Genomic DNA, 14,257 nt, shown 5'->3' on the forward strand with positions numbered 1-14,257 from the left:
CGACTACCCTCTCTAAGAAGAAGGTATGGAATTTCTGTCCTGACCTCAGTACTACCTGGCTATGCTATTTATTCCCCTAATTTTTCTCTGCAAAATGAGAATACCCTTTCCTCTCACAAAATAGCCATGAAAATTAAAGCTTAAATGTGCCCTGCAAATGAACATTTGTTTAAGTTTAAGAACCTGGGTTCAATTCCAGGGAAAGAGTATGTCCCAGAGTACATGGCTCACAATCAATAATCGTATCATTTACTTGCTATAGCTTTATGCTCCAATTCTCCTTTACATAAAACCAAATCAATCACACATAGTGATGCATGCCTTTGATACCACCACTGGGAGGCAAAGGCAGGCAATCTCTGTGAGTTTGAGCCTAGCCTAACTTATAATACATAGTGAGTTCCAGGATAGCCCCAGAGCTTTGTGAACAGAAATGTAAACAAACAAACAAAAAAACCAGTAACAGGACATTTGAAACAACAAGATGCTTTTTTTTTTTCCCCAAACGGAAATGCCCAAATTGAATCTAAGTTCTAGAAATATCCTTTCCCACATTTGAGCACTAACTCATATTTCAAAAGACATATTCAAGACATATTTCAAAAGTTCTTAAAAGAGAGGTCTTAAGACAGGCCTTACCTTACAGGTATTATTTTTAAAAAGTCAAAAATAGCTCAAGACAAGGCTAAGTAATGAGATGTAAGTCCTTTGGGAACCTATGGGTTCACCACATAACTAGTAAGTACTATCAACTGTATTCTACCCAAGATGATCAGTTATTCCAAGTGGCAAAGAATTCCTTGAAAAGCACTGACACAATAAAGTTGAAGAAGAGAATTTCTACTCCTTCCAGTACACTTTGGTTTTGGAAATTGACTGTGTAGTAATTATTAAAGTGTATCTCAGGTTGTTAGAGGCTAATGTCACTAGAGGAGCCATCTACTGTGTAGAACAAATAAAAGCTTTAGAACTAGTTTCTGTGTCAAGTTGCACTGTCACTTGACTTGACATTGACACTGGACAAAATACTAAAGCTCTCAAAGCCTCATTTTCTCAACTGTATTGTTTTCAAAAGTGGGCTGTGAAATCAACTCCGTGGTCTGCAATTAATGCTTTTCATTTTAAGAAAAAGAAAAAAGAAAAAGGGAAGAAATATATTGGGTGATATTACATGATATTTCATCTACATTTTAAAAAGTTGTTCCTGAGGCTGGAGAGGTGGCTCAGCGTTACTTACTGCTTTTACAGAGGGTCTGAGTTTGATTCCTAGCACCCACATCAAGAGGCTCCAAGGCACCTGTAATTCCTCTGGCCTCTGTATACACCTGCATTGATGTTCATGTAGCTGCATGCACACACAAGCATACACATAATTTTAAAGTAATTAAAAGTCTTTTTAAAAGAATGTAACAGATGCCTATTGGGCCATAAGTTATATGCTATTTTCTGTATCTGTCTTCCAAAATTTGGGAAAAATAATGAACACTATATGTTAACAGTTAAGACTCAAAGTAGCTAAGCACAATCTTATTTAATACTGGGGAAATTCTTCATAAATCAATTTTATGTTCCCTCCAAAGTAGTTTGCCTTTAAGAATACTATAAACATGGAAGTCAACCTACATCATTTGTCATGGGCATGTCCTTCTTATTGACATAATGGTAGGGTCTAATTAAAATCTAAAGTGTATTATAAATTAACAGACTGTCTGCCAAACTGCTCAGACTATAGTGATGTGTGCAAATGGCAGAAGCTGTGTTTTGGACAAGTCCACTCTTAAGTGAAAATGGTTATGAAATGAAAACACACCTTACATCAGTACTATTTTTAAAGAATTTCCACTCTGCTAAGATGTGCAAGAGCTGGCTTCTGGACATTAAGGTAAAGGTGACATTAAGAGAGTCTAAAAGTAGCAAACAAGACAAGAATTGTATACTTTCTGAGAACATGGACATACACACCCACAATTATTAAATGGACAGAATGGAAAAGGTATTTATATACCTAATGCTGATTTAATACTAATACTGATTAGATTGTATTAAATTCTTGGAGATAGAAATTCCTGAAGAAAATAAATATGGGTCCGTGTAGATAGATTTCTTATCTCAGAACTAAGGTCTCATAATGTAATTTTTTTAAAAACAATGTCTGTGGATGTTTAGCCTGTATGTATGTATGTGGACCACTTGTGTGTCAGGTACCTGAGAGGTGTAAGGCCAGAAGATGGCATTAGATCCTTGGAACTAGGGTTACAGGTTGTTATAAGCTACCACATGGGTGCTAGGAATTGAAGGTGGGTCCTCCAGAAGAGTAACCAGTATTTTTAACCTTTAAGCCATCTATCTCTCCAGCCCCTCATAATGCAACTTTATTACTTCAATTTTTTAAAAAATGTCAATTTAATTAAACAAATAAAGCAACTGCCTCTTTCTAAACAACAATGTCACAACTGGCAGTCCTTTATGGCAACCTGGTTTCCCAGTGGCCCAGAAAAACAGTTGATGAACCCTACGGACCCTAGTTCAGCTAGTTTAAAGACTGCCAACTAAGGCTATGTTATAAGTTTAAAGGCTAGGCCACAGCTCGATGGAGTCTATACTTTTACACTACCCATCCCTAAAACCCCTATATGACTAAAGGGCGATCCTCAAAAGGGAATAAGAGATTAAAGCCATGTCCTCATGTGTTCAAACACTCTAAAATCTAAAAATTCACTTCTCATCCACTTTTCATTAAGTATAATTTAGATCTATTGAACTTCCCTCTCTCCCTCCTTCCTAGATACTCTGTTACTTTGTAGCCAAACTCACAATCCTCTCTACTGCTGCCTCCCAAATGCTACAGGCACACACTATTTCAGCTTCAAACACCACTTTTATAATTATCAAACTGCAAAACCAGGACCATGGTCTGGAGAGGAAGCTGGTTAGGATCACAATAAATCCCAAATCAAACAATTAGCTTAGATCCAGCACAATTCATCAACAATAGACTGGCCTAGGACTGTGGCAGTCAGCTGCATTATTGTATTTTAGAAAGACTAGTCCTCCTGACACATGTACATAGGTATAAGCAACTACTCTGTGGGTCATGCCATCAAACAAAAGCAACACCTACAAAGTCTCTCTCAGTAACTAGAAGCAGCCAGACACTCAAACTGCCAGTCCTGAATTATGGCCTCTGAATGGTGAGGGCTTCACATTTCACCGATCAGGGCACAGCCCAATCAGAAGACAAACCCCTGCCCTGCCGGAGACCAGCAAATCCGCTTTCTTCCAGTGTGCACATGACTGAATGTGCTTCTGTCCATCATCTGGGTCATATATAGTTCAATGCGAGCTAAGCAGACAGGGCTTCAAGGAAATCTGGTGCGGTTCAATACCTTGTCTAGCCTGGGCTCCAGTATCTTTTTTTTTTTTTTTTACCTGACAAACTCATTTTTCTCCTGGGACAGGGTGCTGTGCTGGCTGAAGTTCCATGTCTACAGCAAGGATCCTATCTGGAAGCACAGAAGTTGTCCTCTAGCCACAGCAGCTCCAACTTTTCCGATTGTTGTTGCTGTTTTCTCCTATCACCCCCATCCCCTTTTGACAAAGATCCAACTGTAGAAAGTCTTACGTAACAGTTCAGGACTACTTCGGTTCTTTTACCGGGTAAGCACTTTCATTTTTTTTTTCCAGCTAAAAACCATTTTAAAATTGCATCTGTTGAGAGGCTTTGACTAAAACCTTTTAAGTAATTTGTGTAGTGAAATACTGTCACTGATTTTTTTCGTCTCATTTCTGCACGTGCTCCTTTGTTCTCGGAACAGAAGCTTTATACGCTCCCCATAACGCAGCTGCAGAGTTATTAAGTCAGTTATTATAAGGAACACAAAGGTTGCTTTGCATTCTTTGCCTTTAGATAATTAATTTTGTATTTGTTTTTCTTAAAACAATATTTAAATAAGACAGAAATTAACAAAAGAATAAACTGTTAGAGAATTTAGCAAAGTTTGAAGTTTTTACCACCTTTTCTATCTGTAGTTTTGTATAGCCAAACACTTGTGCCGCCTGGGGCGTTGGGGGTAGATGCAAGCATAGACAGAGAGGAACTAAGCCAGACATGGACAAAGGCATGAGCCAAAACCAGACAGTCCTGGCCGTTCGATAGGCCAGCAGTGGGTGAGACAGGTCAGCCAGCTGCGGAGGTGGGGGGGGGGGGAGGGAAGGGGGCAGGGATGTGTGAGGTGCTCATGCGTGCAATCGTGACTAGATTCTGAAACTGCCAGCCATTTTCCAAGCTATGCTTTGTATAATCTAAAGGAATGTGTGTCCCCTGAAGCAGTCTTAGCAGAGCCACTGAAAGAAAGAAGTACAAGAGACACCAGCAGCACACATAGAATCAGAAAATACTGGGAACTCGAGTGGGCAAGAGGGAATGCAGAGTGTGTGGAAATTTTTTAGTGATCTGGAATGTGTTGAGTGACAGGAAGTGCCCCAAGCAGCCCCCCTTCACTCTTCTCAGTCTCGCCTGCTTTTGTCTAACTCTTGTAATCTACACACTACTGCTTACAAAGCTGTCTGAGTTTAAGACAAAAAGAAACATAAAAGGCTCTCCATTTCACAGTACCTGTGATATAAGAAAAATGTAAATGCATTCTATCGAGATTTTTTTTTCAGGCATATAGAAGATACTTAAAATAACTGTTTATAGAAAAATGAGAATCATAAATTATAGTATTATCTTAAATGTATTTAAAAAAATTAACCAATACTGGTATAAATTAGGGAGGTTCCTAATTTGAAGGCAACTTGTTTTCTTTGGTTTGTATATTACATGTGAAACTGGATTTTCTTTGTATAAATGTGGGATTTGGGGAAAATTTCAAAGTAATAAGAAGAGAGTACTTTAAAAAGAGGTGGGGGATGATTTCCCTTTGTGGGTTGGAAAATACTTTAAAGGACTAGTTCCTTGAGAAAAGCAGCTGTCTCTTATTCTGTTTGTATGCAGTCAAGTAACTTTATAATATAAAAAATGCCAAGAAGAAAACTTTCCAGACAATATAACATTATTCTAAGTAAAAAAAAAAAAAAAAAACAAAAACAAAAAACCAATCTGGCATGTTTCCCAAAGTTCAGGAACACTAAAAAAAAACAGTCAAATAATTTAACACCTAATCCTACTTACAAAATGGAGAATTAAGCGTGTATCAGATGATTTTTTTATGTTTTTAGCTCCTACCGCAGAATGTTAGCGGGCAGCCTAGGAGTTAATCTCCCCTAGCGTGGCTCTGAGCCTTCACGCCGAGCAGACGTTATTCACATGACGATTCGAAAAGTCCATTCATATATCTCACTACCTGGATTTGAATAGAAACCAGACAGCAATTCTTTAGTTCCAGCCACATTCGCCCCACTGGACAATAGTGATTTGTTAGCACAGAGTCGCAGGCTGAGGAGCACAAAGCTCAGAGCTGCAGAAAGATGCAGAATTCAGAGAACAGGAAGTTACAGGCTTCACGCACTCCTGGCAGCTCTGAGATTTGAAGAGAAAAAAAGGAAAGAAAGAAAAAAGGGCAACACAGAGACGAGATGCCATGTCTAAGAGCTGCTCTAGCATTTTAACCACCTCCAGCGCCATAAAAGCTGTATTGTTAAAGTACATAAAGTCACGAGTCCTGTGTGCTCTCTTTCCTCACTACAGAACACTTCATTCAAAGCCCTGGGACAGTCAGCAGTCTCTAAAGTACCCACAGTGTGCTTGGTCTGCTCTTATAGAAAGGAGAGGAACATTTTTATAAGTAAAGCCTACTAGTACAAGTAGAACATAATAAAGTTAGTATTCTTTTAAATTTATTTCATAAAATCATTCAGAATTAAATTCAATGTGCCAAAACTCTATAGAAATTATTTTTTCTCCAAGATAATATATAAGATTTATTATTGAATTTCAAACAAAGTTTTCTTAGAAGATACAGTTTAAAACTAGTCTAACACAGAAAACTTTGTTTTAGGTTATATTTGCCAAACAAAAACTTAAAATCAAAGCTCTATGCACTTAATTTTGGAAGCAAAAGAAAAATGAAATTTTCTTTTCTGAATTAACAAATGATAATCTGTCTCTGTCATAAAATGTTTAAAAATATTAATGTCAATTTTTAAAGGAACAGGGCAGATAATTCTTCAATCTCAATTCATAAGCCAAGAAAAAGAATATATGATTCCTATTCAGACCCTTGTGGTGCAACCTGAGTATCAACAGGCCAGACTGGTGTCCACTCCATCCAGTAGGAACAGGAGACTCTTGCAAAAAGAAGCTGTATTTGTTTTTTGTTTGGTTGGTTTTGGTTCTATGATCTATGAGAAAACCCAAGCAATAAATAATATCATACCTGAGATTGAGATCAATCAAAAAGTGCTTTGGACATATGAACTGTTCTGCTCAGTTAAATCCCATGATAATAAGGTTTTAAGTTGGTCACATGCCAGGTTTCATATGGCTGCCAGTGACTAAGCTTCCTCAACTTCTATCACTACTAGTCAAATGCCACATATCACTTACTACCTTTATCTGTATACTGTCCAATAGAACAGTCATTAGTCACATGTGGCTATTGTGAGTTACATAAAAGAAAAGAAAATTTCAATTCTTCATCTCTACTAGCCTTATTTCAACCCCTCAATAGGCTCATGTAACCACTGGTTATTATGCTGGATGGCCCAGATAGAAGGTACTGCCATCACCACCAGTCATTGAACAAAGGTGATCTAAGACAACATTCTCATACCATACACATTGTTTTCAACTACACATACAGCTGGACACATGCACAAAGTCTTTAGGTAAAAGTACAATAGCATGTATGACAAAATAGTGAAAGGAAATTTTATACATAGTTTTAAAAAAATAAACCAATTTTGGAATCAATGGTAAAGCAGAAGGTCCAGATCCATTTTCTTTACTTGGTTTATAATGAAAACCACAATTATGAAAAGTATAAAGAGAATAGTGGCAGAGGGGAGTAGTGGTCAAAGTCAAATGAGCCACAGTTCTTTCCAAGTATATGAGATCATTCTATAGTTTCTCTTCCATTACCATTGTTTTGGATTAAACATAGAGTAACAGAGCACAGTCAGACGTGGGTGACTTTACTCACATTCACTTTCATAGGTAGTTGCTACAAAGCAAATTAATTAATTCACTGCTCTCAAACTTACTGGCAAAACAAGTAAATAGTCATGGTACAGGAAATATAAAAATATCCACCATAAAGCATCTAGTAATATGCCAAACACAAAAGGGGCAGCAATTATTTACTACATTTCCCCTTTAAATCTTTACAGTGTAACTCCTTCTAAACAGATGTTATTCAGAACATGGAGTCTTTAAAAGCAATTACCCTAAAATACTAATGCTGGCCATGTCAACTAAGTAAAATGAAAATATATGGATGCTGGGCAGCTTTTCCAAGCCACTAAACACAGGTGATATTTGTGATTCTTGAGTCTTAAAACAGTCTTGCAGGGTGACATTAATAGTTTTGTTTTATTAATGCAGACTGTGGCAGAGGAGGAAGTTACTTATTCTAGGAACATCTCAGGTCATATCTGATTCACATAACCAGCATAGTCTCTAAGTGTTCAGAGCTTTGAATTTATAGATTGGAGGTATTAAACAAAGGCCAGAGGACTGAAGAGCTGGCTTAGTCCTAAAATGCTTACTGTGTAAGCCTAAGGACTTGAGTTCAAAATCCCAGTGATAGGTAAACAGTGACAAAAGCCCCTTGGGCTTGTTGCCCAACCCAGCCTAGGCAAATTAGTGAGTTCCAGGTTCAGTAAAAGATCTTATCATAAAAGCCAGGTGGAAAGTGAATAAAGAAGGTACAGTTTGTCAGCCTCTGTACATGTGGGCCTGCTTATATAAATACTCTGTAACTAGAAGAAGACAAATTTGTCAAGGAACGTCAACAAGTATCCAAACACTGGAAACCTGTTCAAGAATCAAGGAAACTCTATTATATTAGATTCACTTACTATTTTCAGAGAGCCTGAACCCTCCTACATATGTCAGCGGGTAACTTGTAAGGAGTCAGTTCTCCCATCCACCATGAAGGTTTAAGAACTGAACTCAGGCTGTCAGACTAAGTGGCAAACATCCTTACCCAAAGAGCCAGCTCATTCTACTTGAAGGGCTATTTGAACTTAGTTTATTGTGAAGATTGAATGCAATAAACAGAACCTCCTCTCAAGGCTTTGGTGATAAACAATAAGAAAACAGAACAGCATGCCAAGTGACTTCTACTTTGACCACAAAGTCTAACCCCAAATTTATCACCAAAAGAATTTTATGAGATTCTTAGACGGTGATATCTTTTCTCAACCAACCAATACCAAACATCCTTAGTGCAAGAAATATGTATCAGAATTCTGGCTCTACCACTTTTTTTTTTTTTTTTTTTTTTTTTTTTTTTTTGGTTTTTCGAGACAGGGTTTCTGTGTGTAGCCCTGGCTGTCCTGGAACTCACTCTGTAGACCAGGCTGGCCTCAGACTCAGAAATCCGCCTGCCTCTGCCTCCCAAGTGCTGGGATTAAAGGCGTGCGCCACCACTGCTCGTGGCTCTACTACTTATATACAATGGGTATTGAATGAGTCCCTTTCCCCTCTATCACAGAGTCTGCATCAATAAAACAGAATACTGTCACATTCAAGACTGCTTTAAGGTTGAAGAATCACAAATATGAAACACTTAACACTGCTTCTGGAACATGGAAAACAAATTCTCTCCTAACTTCTAAAGGCTTTAAGTCTAGTTCAATAGCTGACACGTTTCCTGGATACAGAGAATGAAAACAGAAGTGTCCCACCCTGTTCATAACACCTAGTATTCTCTGTTTAAAGTTAAAATTAAACACATGAATGTAGAAACAATCAACATTGCACAATTTATTTAAAAATCTTAGAGAAAAAGACTAGATGGAGTAACTGAATACATGGAACTTATTTGAAAAATGAGATAGGATACCAGATTTTAAATATATACATATATATCATTTAATGTATGAGTGATTTTTGTCTGCATGTATGTATATGCATATATGCCTGCAGAGAAGAGTGTGTTACATTTCCTAGAACTGGAGTTACAGACAATTATAAACTACCATTAGGTATCAGGTTCCAATAATGTAATGGATAACTTATTGTTAAAACAAGTTTAGTACTATTATTAAATCTAAAAATGGGGACTGCTTTTTCCCTAAATAATAACTCACTATGAATTGAGGCTGGCCTGGAGTTTTCTACATAGCCCAAGCTAGACTTGAATGTATAATACTACTGCCTGCTTCCAGAATGCCAGAACAAAATCTTTTCCTTTAATAGATACTATTTCTAAAGACTCTTTTAGAACACATTTTTATGGAATCTTCTTGGTTATCATAATAAATGCATGTCTTAAAGTACATACAGACAGCTAAGAAACTAAAGTAGCCTACTATATGCGTGGAAAAGAAATTTCTGCCTTTTAAAAATCAAAGCTATATACAAAGAATTCCTAGATCCCATCTGCATCTGTGGATACATGTCAAATTGAAAACAACCCAGCAGCAATAAGAAGTAACAGGTGTCCTTGACTAATGCTGCATGACCAGCAAAGGGCAGATTTGACACATGAACCTTTCAGAACATGCAGGGCAGTAGATTTTCTAAAGCAAACAAAATAGTCAGAGAGATAATATAGTGTAGTAGGCAATCTTAAAAGGTTGTTTTTCTAACAGAAATAGGCAAATCTAGATGTGATATTCCCTTAGCTCTTCACTAACTTCCTGAAAACAACCAGAGCAAAGGATCCTGAATCCTTATTAATATTAATTGTGAATCTTACTAATATTAAGTAATATGCATCATATACAGTGTTAAATTTAGACTAAATAGTGGGCTGGGTGTGGTGCTGCATGCCTTTGATCTTCGTGCTTAGGAAGCAGAGGCTGTAGGATCCCTGTGAGTTCAAGGTCAGCCTCTACACAGTAAGTTCCAGACAAACCAAGGTTTCAAAAACAGCAACAATAAAAGACTATAGTGGAGAAAATTAAAAAATTAAAACAAATATCACCTGCCTTCATGGAGCAAATCAGCTATAAACCTAGATAATCAAAAGCTCGAATTCATGCCATTCAAAAAATGGTAGGGAGCTGAGCTTAGAAACCTCAAGAACAGGTTCAGTGATTTGGAAGCACTGTTCTGCCATGTGTTGGATTTAAATTTTTCATAAAATAATGAAATATATACACTTAGCTACAACTGATTCAAGCAAAAACTATGCTAAGCTATAGTATCTTATTAGAATCATTAAGCTATTAAGGAAATGAAATCATTTGATGAAATTCCACTGGCTGGCTTTATAATGAACATGAATTGGATCTGTGATAAATCACTACCTCTTACAAAATCTACATATATACAAAACCTGTGATGGACATTTAAAGATAAGAAAATTTCTGGACAGGATGAAATGTAAGTGATCTGGGAAGGCAGGGAGTGGGGGCTATGTAGGCTATCACACACCTCCAAAGATCCAACTATGTGGGTTTTACACTTTTGTTTTGTTTTCTTCAGAAGGTGAAGCAATCTGGTAAATATACTGAGCAAAACTTAGTTACACTTAAAAATTATGGCAGAGGTAGAGGACACAGGGCAGTATTCATCCATGCCCTCTTTTTGTTTTTGAAACAAGTTCTTACTATACAGCTCTGATTGGCCTAGGACTTGCTATATTATGTAGACTAGATTTGCCTCAAACTTACAGAGACACACTTGCCTCTGTCTCCCAGAGATGGGCTAAAGGTGTGTGCCACCACATCCTGCCCAAGGAAAAAAAAATCTTCACAAGAGCTTGCCCTAGTATTCTCTTAAATTAGCCAGGCATGGTGGCATATATTTAATCTCAGCACTTGGAAGACAGAGGCAGGTGGTTTGAAGCCACCCTGACCTATAGATTGAGTTCTAGAACTGTTAAACAGAGAAACCCTATCTTGAAAACCTTTTTTAAAAAATCCAACTTTTTCCCCATTTAACTGTTGAAATGCTATATCCCTGCCAACAGCTAAAAATAGACTATGTTAATGATTATACATAATTTTTAAAATCAAAATTTCTAGAGGAAAAAGTAATTCAACACAATCTATAAAGTAGGTTTCATTCACATGATCTTTTAACAATGTATCATATTTATCCAAGTACCTATAGTCAAGAGAAATGAAAATGTTAACAAGAGAGGGAAAATTGTCCTTTGGGGGGTGGAGAAATGGCTCAGCAGTTAAGAGCACTACTCTTTCAGAGGTTCCAAGTTCAAGTCCCAGGAACCATATAGTGGCTCTCAACCATCTGTACTGGGATCTGATGCCCTCTTCTGGCATACAGATGTAGATGCAGATAAAGCATTCATATGCATAAAATAAACCTTAAAAAAAAATAAAACAAAACAAAAAACCTCCTTTGAAAAGAATAAAATTAGCTTCATATTTTCTTTTCTTTCTTTCTTTTTTGTTATTTTCCCTATAAATCCTGCTTATGCCTTGTGAGAGTGACTTGTCAGAAAAGGTTTCAGCTTTGATGCAGATGTTGGAATTACATGTGCTCCATGAAAGAGTGCCCAGTGTCCACAGTGCCCACAGGCTCCAGACACAGAGGCTAGCAACTCAGTGTGAAGTCGTGCTCCTCTTCAAGAGTTACACTGTCCTGAGGACTCTGATATCTGACTATGTTTAGCCTCTGCAAGCAGTTAAGGCCATTTACAAAGGGTATACCATGTGTCTAGCAGTATGTGGTGCTCTTCTACACATGCTACTTAATAACCACAGTCACTCAGTAAGACACCACTAGCAGTCTATCTTCTTGATGAAGACTCCAATGTTCTGAAAGAAATGACTCACCAGCTATCATAATCCAAATTCAAACTCAGATATCTAGCTCTGGAACTGTTCATTTCATTATCCATCTTGGTTTTCTATGGTTTAGAAGAACAACATAATTGCCCATTCCTTTTGTTCCTGCCAAAGACCAGATAGATGGTTTCTTCTGTCCCTAACAAGTGAACAGAACTGGCTTGCAAAATAATCATGGATATGGCACTGTACATACAAGACACTTCCACATATGATGAAAATAGATTTATAGATTTCAGCAAGTATATCGTTTAAATTATGCATGGAACTTTCAAAAATAAGCAGACTTAATTAATTAATTAATTAATTGGCTTCAAGTCTTGAAAAAGAACTATATAATCTCTTTTAAAATGTATCAAAGTGGGTTGGAGAGATGGCTCAGCAGTTAAGAGCACTGACTACTCTTCCAGAGATCAAGTTCAATTCCCAGCAACCACGGTGGCTCATAAGCATCTGTAATGGGATCGGATGTCCTTTTCTGGTTTGTCTAAAGAAACTGACAGTGTATTCACATATTTAAAATAAATAAATCTTAAAACAAATATATCAAAGTATAAGCAATAGTCTAATTCAAAGAACTATATTTAGTACTTTCTAAAATAGCAAAAATATTTCATCCTGTTAATACTGTCACTAACATTTTAATATTATGTAAAATCTATAATATCTTTAACAATAACATCTATGTGAAAATAAAAGGCATCTGTAAACAGAGAAGCAAAATTATCATTAACACATTTATTTATTTGTTAATTATTTATTGGGTTTTCAAGACAGGGTTTCTCTGTGTAGTCCTAGCTGTCCTGGAAGTTATACTCTAGACCAGGCTGGCTTTGAACTCGAGTTGGCTTGCTCTGAGTCCAGAGTACTGAATTAAGTATGGAACACCATGCCCAGCATCATTAACATAATTTTAAAGACCCCTTTTCTACCTTAAAATAGAACCTAAAAATGTGTAGTTAATTTTGTTAACACATTACTAGGAGCTCAATAAATAACATCCTTAATTTGAGGCAAACGGTAAACTGTAAAAAAAAAAAAGGAGCTAAGGTAAACTAAATCAAAGCTTTACTTTGATTTACTTAAATGTTAACTAAAGATTATTAAATATCAGTTATCTAAGCCATAAAAAGTCAGAAAATACTGTTACTTATATAGACACATGAGTCTTCTAGTGAGTGGCAGTGTCTATCCTGTGACTAATACAGTGTTCAATTATTATCCCCTTTAACGATTTTATTTTATGAGTGTTTGGACTGCATGAACATCTGTGTACAAATACAGGCCTGGTAGTGGAGGTCAGAAGAACATGCCAAATCCGCTACTACTACTGTTAGAGACAGTTGTGAGCTGCTACCATGTGGATGCCAGGATTTGAACTGGGGTCCTCTGTGAAAGCAGCCTATGCCTCTTAGCCATCTCCCATCTTCTCTATCAGGTTTAAATTGAACTCCAAGTTTACTAGTGAGTACATAGGAACAAGTGCTACACTGATCATCACTTATGGCTGGAAGGCAAATGATTCTCTCACTTGTCTCTGGTATTCATTCAGGCCCTTGCTTATTGAACTTTTGACATAGTATAATTCATTCAAACAAAGAGTCACTGAGGCCGGGCAAAGGAGCTACAGCCTATAATCAACATTTAGGAGATTAAAGGAAGACCAACACAAGTTCAGGGTCAGCCTGAGATGCAAATGTATAAATTTTGACTTTAAAATATTTCAAAAGTCACTAATGCCTAATCTGTAGCATTCTAAGGACAGTAATGTCATCAAACTCTTCACAAGCAGCTCACAGTCTAGTTGGTGTAGGAGACAAATGTGATTACAGACACTGCTAAGAAAGTTCTAAGGATGTGGGAGGCTAAAACTAAAAACGCTTAATCTTCTACTGAAAGAAAACTTTGAAGACAGGATGCCTGTAATGAGTCTGAAAGGTAAATAGACTTTGCAGAAAGAAAAAACTTCTCAGACACTAACAATATGAATGAAAGCACTCATATTACAATCAAATTGTGAATTTAAGAAATCAAATATGCAGCTTTGCTTAAGTTCAGAGAAAAGAGCTTGAAAATGTAGGAAGGTCTGTCAGGGTCAAGCTATGAAAGACATTCCAGTTTCAATGCAGTATCTCACTAAACTTGTACTAAAAGACTGACTTCAGGGGCTGCAGAGATGGCCAAGGAATCAAGAACACAAACTATTTTACAAAGGACCTGAGTTCAGTTTCCAACACACCCATATCAGGTGGCTCACAGATGCCAGGAACCCTAACTCCAGGAGATCTGATGCTCTCTTCTGGACTCCATAGGCACCTGCATTCATACATAC

At 37.0% G+C, this 14,257-nt stretch overlaps 1 protein-coding gene and 1 long non-coding RNA gene across 14 annotated transcripts in view; one reads left to right on the forward strand and one right to left on the reverse strand.

The window, feature by feature from the left end:
- Nr6a1 (nuclear receptor subfamily 6 group A member 1) overlaps positions 1–14,257 on the reverse strand; it is a 191,343-nt gene that overhangs the window by 85,179 nt on the left and 91,907 nt on the right. The window contains exon 1 of one of the 13 annotated variants that reach the window (XM_076928684.1): positions 3,430–3,567. The exons of the other annotated variants lie outside the window; for them this stretch is intronic. Within the exon in view, the coding sequence (XP_076784799.1) occupies positions 3,430–3,442 (13 nt within the window). The 5' untranslated portion in view covers positions 3,443–3,567. Of the gene's footprint in view, positions 1–3,429; positions 3,568–14,257 lie in introns of those variants that run through there. 13 annotated transcript variants of the gene reach the window in all.
- Positions 3,539–14,257, forward strand: part of LOC117703034 (uncharacterized) — a 29,933-nt gene continuing 19,214 nt past the window's right edge. The window contains exon 1 of the long non-coding RNA XR_004606139.2: positions 3,539–3,657. This is a non-coding gene — a long non-coding RNA (uncharacterized LOC117703034). The remainder of the gene's footprint in view (positions 3,658–14,257) is intronic.

The sequence above is a fragment of the Arvicanthis niloticus genome, chromosome 2, assembly GCF_011762505.2.
Source record: "Arvicanthis niloticus isolate mArvNil1 chromosome 2, mArvNil1.pat.X, whole genome shotgun sequence".
Taxonomy (NCBI): Eukaryota; Metazoa; Chordata; class Mammalia; order Rodentia; family Muridae; genus Arvicanthis; species Arvicanthis niloticus.